Below are 16,648 nucleotides of genomic sequence, written 5' to 3'. Positions count from 1 at the left end.
ATAATACACGACTTATTTGACTTCGCGCAAATTGAATAGTCAACTCTTGATTCAAGATTACGTAACATAAACAATATGCGACGCACTCCACTGCATTGGAGAGCTCAGATGTTTTGTATGGAAGAAAGTTCATCCCTGCTTTGACGTCTTTGAGCGCAACATCTTTGCTAAACACATCGCCATACACTATATGGGCCTTGCATTCTTATCCGATAGTGGCAACAGTAGATGGGAGAGCATCTCCGAAATCTAATTCGACATCAAGTTAAATATACTTACTAGTATACATCACAACCATCTTCTGGTCATTTGAGATTCTAAAACTCATCATGTTCAGTGCTAATTTTCTTGGCGCTGGCAGAAACTTCGTCTATAACCTGCTGTACTTCATTATCGTACTGAATCCATTCTGGAATTCTTCTTGCTATGTCCAGCTTTGGTTCTTTGGTTAAAGGATTATTGCAAAAGTTTATCGTTTTTGCATCTTTCAAACCCTCATCACTACACCAAGTTTCACACCAGAGCCATTCTTGAGGGAGTGAAAAAATTTTTAATTTGGGACTTGGCATTGAAGATTATTAGGCAGATCATCTATTTCCAACTTACACTTTGAATCTCGAGAGAGGTGGTAAAGTTGCCTTAAATAAAAACCAGCACCTATGTTCCTAAAAGTCTTCAAGTCAATCACATACAGACCACTGCTGTGATACTTAAACGTATCACCTAAGTCCTTTAGCCAGCATCCCTGCTTCCAAAATTTAAACTCTGTCATCTCTTCCCTGCCATCACACATTGGTACATACCCGTAAGGCGCACCTTCAAGGTCCAAATTCACAAGTTCTTTTAAATCAGTTCTCACTATCTGATCCGCGTCAACAACCACCACTTTATCAAGGCTTTGAGGGAGAAAAACATCCAAAAAAAGAATCTTGTATCTCAAAATAGCTCGCTGTCTCTTCCTTTGACCTTCTAAAAATGCTGGCCATTTATAGTTGATCAGTTCATACTCAAAGCCAAACCTTTGGGAAAGAAAAGGTAAATTCTCTTTAAACGCAGGTGACATGTAGTTTTCAATTAGCCAAAACTTGACGGTATGTTCTGTGTGTTTCATTACTGAGTTTGCCATTATTGACAAAAACCGCTCATCGAGGTGCCCACTGGTAACTGTGAAAATATTGATACCAGCGTTCTTTGATTCTTCTTGGTTATTCCATGAAATCCAACGTCCCCTGGAACTTTCTTTTTTAGTGGTCGTTGTATTGCCAATTAGAGAAGCGTTCTTTTGGCCAGGAGTTCTGTCAAAAAGAGGTTCAATAAAATTTCCATTCAAATTTAAAACAGGGATGATAGCAGTTTCATTCAAAACCGTGTACTGAATTCTGTTATAGTTAGATTTACCCACAAATTTAACCAATTGAAGGACTTCTGCTCCGGCAGCGTTCATAGAAAATTTCCACAATCCTGGATTTGCTTGCAGTTGGAAGTATCCATAGTCAGGCATAACAGTTGTTTCCGAATGTCCCCTAAGTACAGCGTGAAAAACGTTAAAACCCGTAATTTGATCTTGTTTTGTTGTTGCATAAGAATACCCTTCAACAAGAAGTGATTTCAGTTCATAAACACCCCTCGCTTCACCTGAATATTCCAGTAGCACATTATCCAAATCGGTAACAGCTTCCTTGATTACGACAACCCACCGGTTAGGAACGTCTAAGTCTACAGTAAACAAATTTTTTTCAGGTACCAAAGCAAAGAGAGCTTTATCCTCATTATCCAGAGCGAATCCAGCGGAACTAAATTTGACAGAATTAGGAAACACTCCACGATAAAACCTTTTAACGTCTAACTCATTAGCTTTTTGTGGATTTAATATGACCTTAATTCTCACCCTGTTCAACTCTTCAAATAACGAAAGCAACGACACAAGCTTCTGAGACTCTTCTTGAAGTGGATCTATAAACAATGTCACCTCCATGGTGGAACCTTCAGCATTAGATTTTGCCATTTCAATGGAGAATGTATCGTTAAGAAGGTTAGTATTGTATCGTGGAAATAGTTTCTGATCTGGCTGATAACCGTCACTAAAATAGTAAGTCTTGGAAACGCTCATAGTGAAATACTCAAACAACTCAAACCTATCCAAGACTATGGGTGTAGAAATGTTATGTTCAGATAGTAGCTGATAAGTAGTTTGAAGTTTTGAATCCGTTTCGGATCGAACCAGTTGTTTTAAACGAGTATCCGACAGTATCCCATCAATCTTGATAGCTCTACCGTTAAGAATCAAGTAAGGATCTCCAGCCTTGGAAATATCCAGATTGAAAGTTTTTAGAACAAAATCTTTCGCCTCTTCAGGACATTCGGGATATTTGCCGTCACGTCTGTCGAAACGTCTGGCACCAATAAGGATAATCAAATCTGCCAAAGATTTGTCCATTTCCGCTTGCAGCCACGAGCTAAACTCAGGATTCAAAGATGTATCATAGACTCTAATCTTGACAGGGTTCAGATCAGAGGCTACCGACATCAAGTAACGCAACTGGGATAGAAACACTAAGTCCCAAGAGTTTCCTATTAACCATATTGTAATTGGAATTGAATCCGGTTGGTCATCTATAACTAAGGTGGCAATTGATATTTCGTTTTGTTCTATAATCTTGAAAACTTCCAAGCTATCAAAAGGCGCAAAAAATGGAATATCAGCCTTCATAGAATCCGGAAATCCATAGAGAGGCTCTTTCTTATTCAATGCACTGAATATAGGGTTCCTATAAGTCTGAGAACCATTATAAAGAAAGTCTTGCGCTCTCATATCGGCAGAAAGTGCACCATTTGATATCGCTTTACCTAGATCCAATATATCCTTAAAAAGCTCTTGAGCAAGATGAATCTTATTGGTAGGATTATTCCACCAGTCTTTTCCGAAGTCAAAAAATTTGCCATTTGCAATAACTACTGGATGAGTGATTGAAAAGCCATCGATGAAATCGTCAACTTTTGGACCTAAATCTGTGTAACAAATGTCATACAAACATCCTAGATCAAGCACACTAAGTCGACCCTCCTCATCATTCTTTAGAACAGTTGTAGCAACATGACGCAAAAAAGCGATCACCTCATGTATTCCCTGAGTCTCAACAACATGAAGGAAGTTCTCATCAACACTGTAATCAGAAGTAAATGGAACAAGACCTATTCTTAGTGGTCGACTCTCTGACATTGAATAAAAAAATGTTAGCAATATTTTAACCTGATCACGATCTTCTAGGTCTATAACAAACACCAATTCATGAATATTCTCTCTTACAGGGGGGAACTCTCCTGTAGAAAGCGGTTGCCTCGTGTAAGGTTCTCTAGAGCTTGAAAGATTGGAATACAGAGGATCAGTTTCGATATCATTTAAGTAGATAATAGCATCTGCATGAACTCTAATATCAAACCTCTTCAACTCAGTATTGTTAACTGATCTATCAGGGACATGAGCGGCAAAACTCTTCATGATATCCTGAGCATGAACTTTTGCAACCCCGAATCTTGTTAAATCATCAACGAATGCATATTCTCTTTTCAAAATGTTTAAGATATCCATATAATTTAAGTTTGACTGCGCAACTACAGCTCCGTTAATATACAGACCTTGAGGGATGTGGTCAAATGAATTCTCCCATCCATCCACGATACTTTCTGTAGCGTCAGTATCTGTTACTTGACGATTAATGAAAGATGCATACTTTGGAAGATCTTGAATCAGTTTAATAAGAATCGACAACTTCTCACTCTCGGACACTTCAAGGTTCTTGACATAGTGCGTAAGCTTGTAACCCAATAAACTAATGTCTTTCTTAGATACTGTCTCAATCTCCTTGGAATATACATCCCAAAAATCATTGGATTCGGCAACAGTTGGTTTTGCCTCTACTGGCTTGTTAGCAACTACGTCTCTGTCGTCGATATCGATATACTCAGTGTTCTTTAGGGTTAGATCAACACCATACCCAGCTAAAGTTTCTTTTTGCCAAATCGATTCGTCGGGAATATACCGCCAGACTAGTCTCAGTCTACCATCTTTTATGAACCCCGCCAAGTTGGAAAGAAACTGCGAAAACAGCGGACTTTTGTAGTCCCCATAGATAATTGCAACAGGAACATCATTGTCTTTAGCACCAATAACTCTGTCGAATGGCAATATTTGCCGTTGTCCTGTTTCGTTGCCAGTTTTCAGTGAAAAGACATCATTGGAACTGCAGTACACTTCGTTATTGAAATAGAGCCAAGCCTTAGAATTTGTTCCACACCGATCACCTAAAATTGACGATCGGACTTCCTCGTAGTGCTGGTAGTGTGCTTGAACCCTTGGGGCATAGTATTTGTTTGCGAGATATACATCAGTTATCGACTTTTCAGCCGTTGCTCCAGCCTTTTGAGACCATGCTTCATACAGTTCTTTATCGGATTTGGCAAACGGAATGGCATCAAACTGTAGATCTGCATCCTCGAATTCCAGTGACTGAAATGAGACGTGAAACATGGCGTCCAGAATTGTATGGAAACCCGATTCATTCTCGCTTGCAACCGTCTCAAGCAGTAACAATGGGAAAGGGGTTTTGAACCAGTTGGCCCTCAAGCTGATATCAACACTCTTTTCTGACGCAACAGCAGTCAGACATTGAGATATCAAGATTAAGGCATGACCAATCATTCTCTCTAGGTTGTTGATATTGTAGGGGATGACAAAATAGGTTGTGTATCGCGGCCAGTTTTAGTCTGTTTTTCAAAACAAATAATAAACTTGACAAGTCTCCCAGTTATAGGGCAATTAATGAAATTATTACCATACAAAATAGTGTTTAAAAGTTGAATTTGGGGTATTTAAAATCTATGGATTAATTAAATTACAATCCCAAAACAGCAGCACCAGCAACAAGAGCGGCACCAACGACGTAAGAACCACCGGTCAAACCAGCAGCGGCACCCTTGGAGATGGTGGAAACGGTGTGGTTAGAAATGTTCTGACTGTGGGTGTAAGTCTTGTGAGCTGGACAGTCGGTGACGGTCTCGGCACAGTCAGTGTCAGTGGAGGTGGTAGTAGAAACCTCCTTGACGGTGGCGACAACAGTCTCAGCAGAGACAGCAGCAGCGAGGATAGAAGCGATAGCGACAGTAGAGAATTGCATTTTTGATATTAAACGAGTGACCAAAGTGGATGAATTAGTAAAACTAAAGAAGGAAGAGAAGAGGAGTAGGGAATTTCAATGTGCTTTTATACTGAAAATCAAATGTTTTTGTTTCTTAAGCAAATGCGCTTCAGAATACACGGTCCGGGTGGCTGTGGCATGTTGTCCAGGCGATAGCAAGGTACCGTTTTGTTTTCATGCAAGACGCGATTGTTCACTAGGCAACAAAGCGCGTTTGTCCGCATTCGGGTTTTTAAACAATAGTTACAACAGAAAGCGCCCAAAAATTGCGCGTAGCGTTAATTGTTCTCTGTGACGCTATGTCCGATAGTGGTAGTCAAATGTGCAAATCCGTCAAAGCTTCGCTTTGAAAATATTCTCGGTTCACGTTCTAGACTGGAACTACCGTTAGAAAAAAAATCGTTCCATGGAACGTTGCTATAGTACTTGGGCGGATCGACACCATACACGGATTATGTTGACAAAACACATCAAAGAAACCTTCGGCTTAATCGTTTGCTAGAGCTAATTGGTTCGTTGATTGGGAAGTTGGCAGTTTTTGACTGCGTTGCAATGAATAGGCAATTCCTAATGTTTTGGCTGTACCGTGCATTCAATGGCTGCCTTGGTGATATACCCGAGAGATAATGGAGATTAATTAATCAATGGAAAGCTGAAAGATAGCCAGACATTTCTACAGTATATGGTACGATGAATACATGGTCAACATTCATAGCATCACCGTGTTTGGCATCGCTCGTTTGGGAAGGTTATGTAATTGTCAGACTGGTTGATATTTGAGTAACTAGCCTCTATGGTGATATTATTCTACAATCTCACATTTACATTTGTTAGCGAGAATCAGGCGCTCATGAAAAATCGAGTGAGGAAAATAACCTTTTGAAAGCCAAGCACACGGTTACCATTGCAACAGCTGGATCATCAAGCTAATTAGGTTTTTGTGGAGATCCGACGATGGTTTACTACTTCTAGAAATTCTCAATCATAAAAGGCAATAGCTAAAGGATACTGGTACATTGCTCTCCGGAAGAAGCAATCCATTGTCAGCACAATTCACCACAGTTGAACTGGAAGGCAGCTTTTGTGGAGCAACCGTCTCTATCGGGTATTACTGAAGTACTATAGACGGTTGAAACACCGTTATCTTTTCACCGGCTATCACTTTTTTAATTAATACTCATTCATCCAAACATCACTTACCACAACTTTGTCGTCCATTTTCAGGTGATGCAAGGATCCCTGAATGAGATTATTCTTGCTCCCTATTGTTCGTTACGTTGAGTGTTTTTTTTTTCTCTCTTAGAACTAATCACTTCTTGACCCCTATATACATATATCAGAATGAGAAGCATCAAATGTGTTGTTGTAGGTGACGGTGCTGTCGGTAAAACATGTTTGCTGATCAGCTATACCACGAACCGTTTCCCCCATGATTATATCCCCACAGTGTTTGACAACTACTCTGCAAATGTTTTAGTCAACGGAGAACCGTTTAAGTTGGGTCTGTGGGATACAGCAGGACAAGAGGAATACGACCGATTGAGACCACTGAGCTATCCCCAAACTGAGATCTTCCTAATTTGTTTCTCTGTAGTTGAGCCAACTTCGTTTGAAAATGTCAAGAACAAATGGATTATTGAAATTCGCCATCATGTCCCTTCTGATGTGCTCATATTGCTGGTCGGTACCAAGATTGATCTGAGAGATGACCCTCATACCTTGGACAGTCTTCATGAGATGGGATACGATCCAATCACTCAAGAGGAAGGTGAAGCACTAGCTAAAGAGCTGGGTTGCGTCAATTACCTGGAGTGTTCTGCTTCTACCCAGCAGGGAGTCAAAGAAATATTTGATTATGCTATTTCTGCTGTTGTGCAAGCAGGCCAGCCTAATGTTGATGCCAAGCCATCGCCTCCAGTGCCATCCAAGTCCAGTAACAACATTAGCCCTACCACCGTCACCAACAACTCTACTAACGTCACCACTACGAGTACGACATCTAATAAGCCAGATCAAAAGCAATCTACTACTGCACCCAATCCCGCTTCCGGTCGTCTACAGAAGTTCAAGACAAGGAAGAGCAAAAAATGTTTGATTTTATAGTTTTATTTCACATCTGCATGTACCATATTGACACTCTAGATACTTAATTTTAAAGGTTGTGACCCATTTTTTTTTAATGCTCTGTTTTCATATTCTTATTAATTCTTAGTTTATATCGTAGTCATTACTGTTGAATTAGTTTGGCTCTGTCTGGATGTATACCAACAACCTTTACCGTGTCCTTGGATCCTTCTTCCTTCTCCTTGGCCTTTGCCATATCCGTGGCCAGTTTCTTTTTGATTTTGTCCTTTCTTTCCTGTAATAGTTTGTCATTCTTACCTTTTATTTTTTCCAATCTTGTGGTAGAGTTTCCTCCACCTCCAGCGGTAAGCTCTACATTGATTTTTCTGTCGTTCAACACTGTGTGATGCATTGAAATGGCTATGTCCATTCTCTTTCTCACATTGACATCGTCCTGTTTGAATTCCAGGAACGCAAATCCTTTATCTAGACGAGGTCTAATAGTATCAGGTGAGCAATTCTTAAAATGATTTTTCAAATCTTCCTCTGTGCACTTGAAACTCAGATTACCCACAAACAGAATGAACCTTGGTCCTGATATCTTTCCACCTTTCCCTCTTCTGGTTTTCCTCTTTTTCTTGGGTGCATCGGCTTTCCTTTTGGCTTCTTCTTCCTCTTTTTCAGCTTTCAGCTTTGCTTCTTGTTCCAACTTCTCAGCCTTCTCTTTCTTGGATATTTCCCTCTCCTCTTTGGATTTTCTAAACTCCAAGGCCTTTTTCTGTTTCTTGGTTAGCTTTTCTTCACCCATTGTGCAAGTCGATCCTGGTAGAAGAACAAAATTTTTTTTTTGAGAAACGCGATAGCCTCTTCCTCTTCAATAGATGGGTGATAACACATGGTAGAAAGACCCAAAATCAAGTTTAATATCAAAAGCAGGAAGTCTGTTGAACCTGACAGAAGAGAAAAGAGTCCTTCAAGAAACGACGTTGACTACAGAGAGAGACAGGTTTCTCCGAAACCCGATGAGGGGAGTACCGAGATTGACACACCGAGAGGTAGACCCAGTGAAAAACCCAAGAATGACCTGGAGTCCGAGGTGGAAGTGGACGAGGCCATGATGAAAGTCATGGGCTTTGGAGGATTTGGTACCACCAAGATGAAGAAGGTTGGTGGTACTGATGTCTCAGGTGCCAAAACTTTCAAGCCAAGTCAATACCGACAATATGTGAATCGTACGAAAGGCTTCAATAGACCTTTATCACCTACCCGAAAGGGAAAAAAGTAATCGATGTATATTATAACTAAATGCATTTTAATCTCTATCTAATAGCTTTAAATGTTCAGAGTACAAGTCTTGATGGACTCTCTTGAGCTCATTATAAGCTTTGGTCATCTCCTTCAATTGAGAGGCATATTGTTGGGTTGAGACATTTTCGTCGGTATCTTGTTGCTGCTGCTGCACAGATTGATCCACAGCTGCCTCTTCTTCGGTATTTAGTTGATAGACAACATGTTCTTTTCGAACTTGGTTACAAAAACCACGAAGGTCAAATTGTTCTTTGAGTTGTTCGTTGTCAGACGCAAGGCTACCAATATCACCTTCTGGTGTCCCTGCCGCAGGTATATTAATATCATGTTTGGAAATTTCTGTGTCACTGATCAAAGAACGCTTAAGGTTCGGTAATATGCGTGGAGTTGAGGCTTTTGTAGAGAGATCTGAAGGCTCTACTCGTTCCAGATCGTTTATCAGTAGTCTTAAGGTGGATATTGGTCCTGAACAATCCCTTAGTTGACGAGCAACTTGACGAGAAACTATGTCATTGACAAAAACCTTTCCTGCTGAATCTGCACTGACTAAGAGTCCACCATCCGCAGAAACTTGTAAGCATGTAACTGGACTGTCTTGATGGGAGGTAATGATGAATTGAGATTCTGGATCGTCTGCAGAAGTTGCAGAAACCAATTTGCCGCAACCCGTATTACTCTCAAGTTGATTTTTGTGATTGACAATAAAAAGAGGTACTAGTCTAATAGTTCCTGAAGATAAGCCAGCATACAAGTATCTCTGCGCTGGATCAACAGCTAGCGCATTTACTGGTTCTCCAAAGATAAAAGTAGTCAACAATTCGCCATTCGAGACGTTATAATGTCTTACTTCTCCGTCCAAAGAACTGGTAAACAGTTTTATGTCGTTAGAGATACCTTTAGTTAGCGCTATGGACGTGATTGGTAATGAATGGTTCGTTAGAACGTGAATTGGTTTGGGAAGAGGATCAGATGAGAATTGTATCAGATCGGCCAAACGCCATATCAGAACTCTGGAATCTTTACCACCACTAACAAGGACTTGGCCATCATGCGAGACTTCTAAACATGAAACTTCTTGATAATGGGCTTCTTTTGCGCTTAGCAGGTAACCAGAAGCCAACTCCCAAACGTACAGTCTTCCACTTTTTCCACCACCAACCAAGAATCCTGCTCCAAATATATGTACCCATAATAAACTGGTTAGCTCCTCTGGCACAGCCATCTTTTGCTCAGGAGATTCCTTTCCCCATAGGTACACTTGTATCAATGCTTTTTCGGGACAAGCTACAAATAACCTGTGACCTTGACCGGTACCGGTGATGGAAGCAGCGTTGGCAGCACATTGACGGAACTGAACATGAGATTTGTTTGATCTGATGGAGGCCAAAAATGACAGCTCCGCTGCATCTGTTGCAGTTGAAGGTGTATAAAAGACACTTTCGTCCATGGGTAGTTCTAGTGAAGAGGAAGAAAAGTTCACAAGCAGCGAAAAAAAATTATTTCATGTTCACGTTAGGCATCTCAGGTGCGTAAATAATACAGTTTATTCCTATTCAATACATCCTATTGCCACCCATGCCAATTGACATCATTAATACCTTAGTTGTAAAGGGAACTGACGGAATCCCCGGATGGCCAATTATAAAACGGTATGGACTACCGTTTGTGGCGCTCAGTTTACTGAAAGTATATTGTGGAGGGAAACTGAATCCATGGCAAAGAGATGTTCACGGAAAAGTCTATATATTGACAGGCGCCACCGCTGGAGTTGGCTCCCAGTTAGCTGAAGAACTAGCAAAAGGTGGAGCACAGCTGATTTTGTTGGTGAAGGATCCTTCGAGTTCTTGGACAGTCGAATTTGTGGACGACCTGAGAGAGAGAACCGGAAATCCCTTGGTGTATGCAGAGCAGTGCGATCTGGCCGATTTGCATTCTGTCAGAAAGTTTGCTACACGTTGGCTAGATAATACACCTCCAAGAAGACTAGATGGAATCGTTGGGTGTGCCGGAGAAGCTTTACCACTAGGTGCTGCCCGCTCGACTTCGTCAGATGGAGTGGAGAGACAAGTGGCGGTGAATTATTTGGGCCACTTTCATTTATTAGCGCTTCTGTCTCCATCTTTAAGGGCACAACCAGCAGATAGAGATGTCAGGGTGGTGCTTACGACGTGTACAACCCAAGCGATGGGTCAGGTTTCCTTAGATGACCCTTTGTGGTTGGATTCTCAGTATCCCTCGAAGAGACCGTGGCAGGTATTTGGCGGGGCCAAGTTAATGTTGGGGTGCTTTGCCCAAGAGTTTCAAAGAAGACTGGATGCCACTCCCCGTGGTGATAAAATGCCATCCAAACTACGCGTTAATGTGGTCAATCCTGGTTTCATGCGCACTGCATCCACAGCCCGCGTATTATCCTTTGGATCTCTTTGGGGCTTGCTTCTATATTTGCTGCTTTATCCAATTTGGTTCATCTTATTCAAGACACCTATCCAGGGAGCTCAATCATATCTTGCAGCACTATTTGCTGAGCATTTCATAGAATTACCAGGAGGTCAGTTTATCCAAGATTGTAAGATCGTCAAGCCAGCACGTAAAGAACTGTCAGACTTTACATTTCAAAATAAGTTATACGAAAAAACGGAGAAGCTGATTGACCAGCTAGAACGACAAAGCGCCAAGCAAAGAGTACGATCGAAACCAAAATCCAACTCCAAGTCTAAACCTTCTAAGAAGTCAGGCACTGCGAACGTTGGACCAGAGAAAGAGAATGATGTGTTTGCATCTGCACTAAAGGCGACACCACCAGACCTATTCCCTCATCAGCGTGCAGACCCCGCAGGAAATAAATATCTTGATCAGTTAGAGAAGAAGCTTGCTGAACAGTCCAAAAAGCATTCTACATAACTATATATACCCCACAGAGCATTACTAAATCTTCCAGAATAGGTTCTTCCATGTATATCGGTTTCTTCTCGAAAGAGTAATTACTGAAAGGAGGAAAAAAAAAAAAAAAAAAAAACGGAAAAGAAGAAACGTACTCTCTAATCACTATGAGTAATCAGCAGGAGAGAACGTTAGGGCCCTTGGTGGAAAGGATTTTGGCTCAGCCAGTCGAATTTCAGCCAGCCAAGCGTCCAGATTCTGTAACCGTTAAACCATCTAGCTACGTTTCATTTGGTAGCGTGTCGGCCGCGCCACTGACCCAAACTCTCAAGCGAGGTTCTTCGCCAGACCCCAAAAGTGGTGGGGACAAATCCAAGAATCTGAAACCCAAACCAAAATCTATGGCTGAAGCTATAGCAGCCTACACGCAGAAGAAACTGTTGCCCAAGGTATTAAGCACCACTGAGAATGCACCATTGGATGATGATCTGGGAGAAGATCTGGAAGACTTGAACCACAAAAGTTCGGAATCTCCTTCTGTTGATAGCGATGCGCACCAGGACACCGATTTCAAGGCCAGCAAGGAAGAACAAGAAGAGCACGAAGTAGACAAAGAGGATGATGAGGACGATGACAATGATGATGGTGATGAGGACGAGGATAGTGATTATCATACCGCTGAAAGCTCGGATGGACTGCAATCTGAGGATTCCGGTTCAGATGCCGAAACCAATCTTGATCACGATGTGCCATCGGCCACTAGTGATACTGGTTCAGACAAAGAGGACAATGGTAGTACCAACTCTAACTCCAGCTCAGCTACTGCATATTTATCAGAAGTTGAATCCCTGAAGAGAGACTCCGCACTAAAACAGGCAACTCCACCTACATCTCCAGAAAACGAAGAAGAGATCGAGGCAAAAAGAAAAGTCTTTGCTACCGAGGCCGATTTTTATCAGTTGAATGAGTTATATGACGACAGAGGGTCCAACAATTCCACTCGTATATGCAAGAATTGGAGACAAATGTCAAAATCTCGTCCTTTAGGTCTGTTAAACCACGGAGTTACATGTTACATGAACTCTGCAGTTCAAGCTCTGATTCATATTCCTGCTTTCCAGCACTATCTTAACGACGTCTGCCGTAATAAATACCAATCGGTTATTGCTCCAAATAGTGTTACTAAGACATTGGCAGAAACATCCGCTAAGATGTGGCAATTGGAAAAATCCCCCGGACGCAACACGCCTCTCCATATAAATCCAAAGAAACTCATTCGAAGGTTAGAAGAGATCAATTGCATGATGTCAAAATGGCAACAAGAAGACTCTCACGAGTATTTGATGTCTTTAATGTCAAGACTACAGGAAGATTCCACTCCTAAAGGTGTTAAACTTAGAGCGAGTATCATTCATGATATTTTTGGAGGTTCATTGCACCAAAAAGTTACCTGCAAGAATTGCGGCCACATCAGCGAAACTCAACAAGATTTCTATGATCTTTCACTCAGTCTTGATAACCGTAAACGCAAGTCTGCTAGTGAAACTGACCATGTTCGCACTGCCAACACGGAAGCCAATTCTGATTCCACCAATGAAGTAGAAAATTCAAGCACAGCCGGTAACGTTCAGCATGATGTCCAACAATCCACTGGATCCCGATATTCTATTGAACGTTCAATAAAGGATTTCTTCTCCTCAGAATTGATCAAAACCGATAAGAAAGACAAGACTGGTTACGTTTGCGAAAAATGCAATAAACGAACCAACGCTGTGAAAGTTTCAACTATTGATACTGCACCCGAGTCGCTTATAATTCATCTTAAACGATTTCGTTACGATGGGAACTCTAACTCGTCCACAAAGGTCAAGACTGGCGTCTCATACCCTGAAACCCTAGAAATGACGGAATACACTACAACCAACTTTCCTGCTCGTTATAAATTACTTTCTGTGATTCTTCATGAGGGCCGTTCCGTTTCTTCAGGGCATTACATTTGTTATTCCAGACAACCAGACAATACATGGGCTAGCTACGACGACGAATACGTCAACACAATGCCTGAAAAACAGGCCCTCAAAGATCCTTCAGCCTATGTGTTGGTTTATCAACGGATCACCCACAAGAGCATTTTAGAACCTTCCAGTGCGACATCGCTCAAGCGTTCTAAACCATCCTCCCCTCATTCCAAGAGAACTAAGCGCTGAACAAGCTCTGGTCTTACATTCAGCGTGTGATCTCTTTCATTTACTATGTACATTAGATATTATTGAAACAACAACCCCGCGAATGTTGTCTTAAAGTAAAAAACAGGAATCAAATTTCAGCGAAGAAAACCTAGGAAGCTTCAACTAACCATAGGTATAATGTCAGCCAAGAATCATTTAATAAAGCTTATTGTAGGTGCAGGACAGGCTGCTCCAGCACCACCAGTTGGTCCCGCATTAGGTTCAAAAGGTGTCAAGGCCATCGATTTTTGCAAAGAGTTTAACGCTCGTACGGCCTCTTATCAACCAGGTGTACCAATCCCTGCTATAATCACAGTCAAACCGGACAGGTCCTTCAGCTTTGAGCTCAAATCTCCTCCCACTGGATACCTACTGTTGAGAGCCGCAGGGATACCAAAAGGTGCCCCTAAAGTGGGACCTGGACAACCTAAGGTCGGAACGGTATCGTTGAAACATGTCTATGAAATTGCAACTATAAAGAAGACTGACCAACGACACGAAAAAGCCGAGCTGAAGGGAATAGTCAAGAGTATCATAGCAACAGCTAAGAGCATGGGTATCGACGTAGTGAAATGAATGTACTGAAGAAATCAGGACCTGTAAATACGCTTTTTTTATTTCAACAATATACAACATTTAAATTACCTCCTCTGTTTTTTCTTTTCTAAGGATGCAATGTGGGCCACACTTTGATCCACCTGAGTATGTGTATGAGATTTTGAATGAATTACAACTCCATCTTCTATGGTACACATTTCCAAGCTCTCAAACCATGGATCTTTGAAGCATTCATCGATTTGAATACGACAGGCCGGAGCTAGCTCTACCATGGCTCCGATAAGTGGACGACAATCTTCTGGAAGAGCATTCAATAACCGGCCTTCTCCAAGTTCATTAAAAGTGTGGTTTGAAGGAGGAGCAGTTGATATATGTTTAGGAGAGGTTGAAGCCACCGAAGCCTTGGCCGGACCGCTCTCGGGCTTGTTTTCGTATCCTGGTGGAGGGGGTACTTTCTTAAGTAATTCGTTCAGCGAGTCTGATTCTGGACGTGTTGCAAACGCTTTGAAACTAAGGTCAGTCAGCTTGGGAATCCTCCAAGGGAATTTTTTCAGAACCATGCAACAATATATCATCGCTGCCGACCATATATCTACAGGTCTGGGGTCATATTTGTGGAAAATGCAAACTTCTGGGGCAAGATAAGGATCTGACCCGACGATTCCTTGAGCCTCGATAAGAGTGTTGGAAAAAGGGTAGGAAAACACGACAGCAGATCCGAAGTCGATCAGCTTAACAATTCCCTCCTTGTTGATTACACAGTTGTCAAGCTTGATGTCTCTATGTGCCAGTCCCATAGCATGCAAATATTTGATTCCATTGAGAATCTGTTTAAAACAACAGTCAATCTCAGGACGGCTCATTTGATTAGACATGACAATAGCAAAAAGGTCATAATCACAGTATTCTAGAACCTGCATCATGCGATCATTGTCATAAGATATTTCTATAGTTTCGATAATATTGGGATGTCGCAAAGTTGAACCAATGCAGTACTCACCGGTGATTTTTTTGGTGTATTCACGTTTGGATTCGCTTGAATATTTGGGTCTAAACTCTTTCAGAGCAAATATCTGGTTATCAGAAGTTCTTTTCACAAGCTTCACTTGGCCACCTGCACCAGCACCTAAACTGTCACCAAATTTGACGTATCTTTTGTGAAAAGGTACTGTCGGTTGAGCATTACCACCAATTATCATCTGGGAGTAGCTGTTTGAATTCAAATTACCACTGCCCATATTGCTCACGGCTGTATAGCTTTCATTTCTTTGAAGAGAAGCACTGGAACTTGGATATCTCCTGGATGCTCCGTTTCCAACGATACTAATGCTACTGGGTGTCGTAGACGTATGTGCGTTTGTAGTTTGGATTGTGGGCTGGGATGTGTAATTAACGGTTCCAGGAGAGCCGACAGGAGAATGCTGCCTTGACGATGTAGTCGAAAGGGCACGAGGTTGATGTCCTGATATGCTGGTACTTCTTTTAAAAAAACGACGCAAATCGGCCATCGAGGAATGTCTACCAGCACTTTCCCCGCTTGAATTAGAAGAAGGAGAATGAGAATAAGTAACACGGTGCTCCATTGGAGATAAAGGGTCCAATCCAACGATGGAGTTCTTTTTTGATCTTGAGAAAAAATTGGTTGAAGAGCCAGAACGGGACACAGAATTATGAAAATTTTGGGATTGTTGCACTTTCTGTCTAGAAATAATAAATCTTGGTTCAATAGAAGCAGAACTGGAAACATTTGGTGATGTTATGTGAGTACTCTGGATTAAATTACCATTGGCCAGGTTGGGGGTAAAGGACAGGCCTCCCGGATTTCCTGATCCATAAAGTGGGTTGGAACCAATACTATTTGAACCCCTTCCTCCAGGAGCAGAAAATGGAATACTTGATGAAAGTGATCCCAAAGAGCTTGTCAAATTAGACTGCTGCCGTTCGATTTTGGGGGGTATTGGTCTCCTCTCGATGTACAAACCGTTTGAAGAGTCATCTTCATCATCGCCGTGGCCTTTATTATTTTCTTTAGAGATCTCATCATGGAATGTAACCAGTTCAGGTAGATTTTCAGAGGAATTTTTCGCCGTTTCGTTGGGTCCGAGTTCTTTGCTGTCCGTATTCTTCCCTGATAAGGTACTGCCAGTCAGGCTTTGCTCCTTCATTAGTTTAGTCAGCCCTGACACCGGTGATCGGCGGGCGGCTTCATGATCAGAAGCCATCTCTTCAAATAAAGTTGCCGTCACTTTGGAAATAAAAAGAAAGCCGGTAAAAAAAGGGGCCTGATTTTGAATCACCGATAGATAGGTGGTAAACTTCGTCAACGTCTAAGCCGGTGCTGGAGGGAAAATACAGCTACATAATCGCGCGGCGGCGGCGGCGGCTGCTGGCACGAGATTAGGATGGTACGTGGCG

The 16,648-nt window shown here is 41.7% G+C and overlaps 9 protein-coding genes across 9 annotated transcripts; 5 read left to right on the top strand and 4 right to left on the bottom strand.

The window, feature by feature from the left end:
- Window positions 1-317: 317 nt before the first annotated feature.
- On the bottom strand, window positions 318-4,699 carry PAS_chr1-3_0114 (Protein required for beta-1,6 glucan biosynthesis; the record flags this gene model as incomplete). The annotated part of the gene is made up of 2 exons (XM_002489410.1): window positions 318-561; window positions 609-4,699. 2 exons carry the CDS (start codon window positions 4,697-4,699, stop codon window positions 318-320), a joined length of 4,335 nt encoding a protein of 1,444 aa, XP_002489455.1.
- A 1,837-nt stretch (window positions 4,700-6,536) lies between these two features.
- Window positions 6,537-7,298, top strand: PAS_chr1-3_0113 (Small rho-like GTPase, essential for establishment and maintenance of cell polarity; the record flags this gene model as incomplete). Its single annotated transcript, XM_002489409.1, has 1 exon — window positions 6,537-7,298. The coding sequence occupies one exon, from the start codon at window positions 6,537-6,539 to the stop codon at window positions 7,296-7,298; it is 762 nt and encodes a 253-aa protein (XP_002489454.1).
- Window positions 7,299-7,422: 124 nt separating this feature from the next.
- Window positions 7,423-8,067, bottom strand: PAS_chr1-3_0112 (Putative RNA-binding protein implicated in ribosome biogenesis; the record flags this gene model as incomplete). The annotated part of the gene is made up of 1 exon (XM_002489408.1): window positions 7,423-8,067. The coding sequence occupies one exon, from the start codon at window positions 8,065-8,067 to the stop codon at window positions 7,423-7,425; it is 645 nt and encodes a 214-aa protein (XP_002489453.1).
- An 87-nt stretch (window positions 8,068-8,154) lies between these two features.
- On the top strand, window positions 8,155-8,544 carry PAS_chr1-3_0111 (Hypothetical protein; the record flags this gene model as incomplete). Its single annotated transcript, XM_002489407.1, has 1 exon — window positions 8,155-8,544. One exon carries the CDS (start codon window positions 8,155-8,157, stop codon window positions 8,542-8,544), a length of 390 nt encoding a protein of 129 aa, XP_002489452.1.
- A 27-nt stretch (window positions 8,545-8,571) lies between these two features.
- On the bottom strand, window positions 8,572-10,014 carry PAS_chr1-3_0110 (Essential component of the Rix1 complex (Rix1p, Ipi1p, Ipi3p); the record flags this gene model as incomplete). Its single annotated transcript, XM_002489406.1, has 1 exon — window positions 8,572-10,014. One exon carries the CDS (start codon window positions 10,012-10,014, stop codon window positions 8,572-8,574), a length of 1,443 nt encoding a protein of 480 aa, XP_002489451.1.
- Window positions 10,015-10,142: 128 nt separating this feature from the next.
- Window positions 10,143-11,468, top strand: PAS_chr1-3_0109 (Putative oxidoreductase; the record flags this gene model as incomplete). The annotated part of the gene is made up of 1 exon (XM_002489405.1): window positions 10,143-11,468. One exon carries the CDS (start codon window positions 10,143-10,145, stop codon window positions 11,466-11,468), a length of 1,326 nt encoding a protein of 441 aa, XP_002489450.1.
- A 146-nt stretch (window positions 11,469-11,614) lies between these two features.
- On the top strand, window positions 11,615-13,654 carry PAS_chr1-3_0108 (uncharacterized protein; the record flags this gene model as incomplete). Its single annotated transcript, XM_002489404.1, has 1 exon — window positions 11,615-13,654. The coding sequence occupies one exon, from the start codon at window positions 11,615-11,617 to the stop codon at window positions 13,652-13,654; it is 2,040 nt and encodes a 679-aa protein (XP_002489449.1).
- Window positions 13,655-13,813: 159 nt separating this feature from the next.
- PAS_chr1-3_0107 (mitochondrial 54S ribosomal protein YmL19) lies at window positions 13,814-14,251 on the top strand (the record flags this gene model as incomplete). The annotated part of the gene is made up of 1 exon (XM_002489403.1): window positions 13,814-14,251. The coding sequence occupies one exon, from the start codon at window positions 13,814-13,816 to the stop codon at window positions 14,249-14,251; it is 438 nt and encodes a 145-aa protein (XP_002489448.1).
- Window positions 14,252-14,316: 65 nt separating this feature from the next.
- On the bottom strand, window positions 14,317-16,455 carry PAS_chr1-3_0106 (Protein kinase; the record flags this gene model as incomplete). The annotated part of the gene is made up of 1 exon (XM_002489402.1): window positions 14,317-16,455. The coding sequence occupies one exon, from the start codon at window positions 16,453-16,455 to the stop codon at window positions 14,317-14,319; it is 2,139 nt and encodes a 712-aa protein (XP_002489447.1).
- Window positions 16,456-16,648: the final 193 nt, after the last annotated feature.

This window comes from Komagataella phaffii, chromosome 1, assembly GCF_000027005.1.
Source record: "Komagataella phaffii GS115 chromosome 1, complete sequence".
Lineage (NCBI taxonomy): Eukaryota > Fungi > Ascomycota > Pichiomycetes > Pichiales > Pichiaceae > Komagataella > Komagataella phaffii.
The sequence above is the reverse complement of the archived record's forward strand: the minus strand, read 5'-3'. Positions and strand labels throughout refer to the sequence as shown.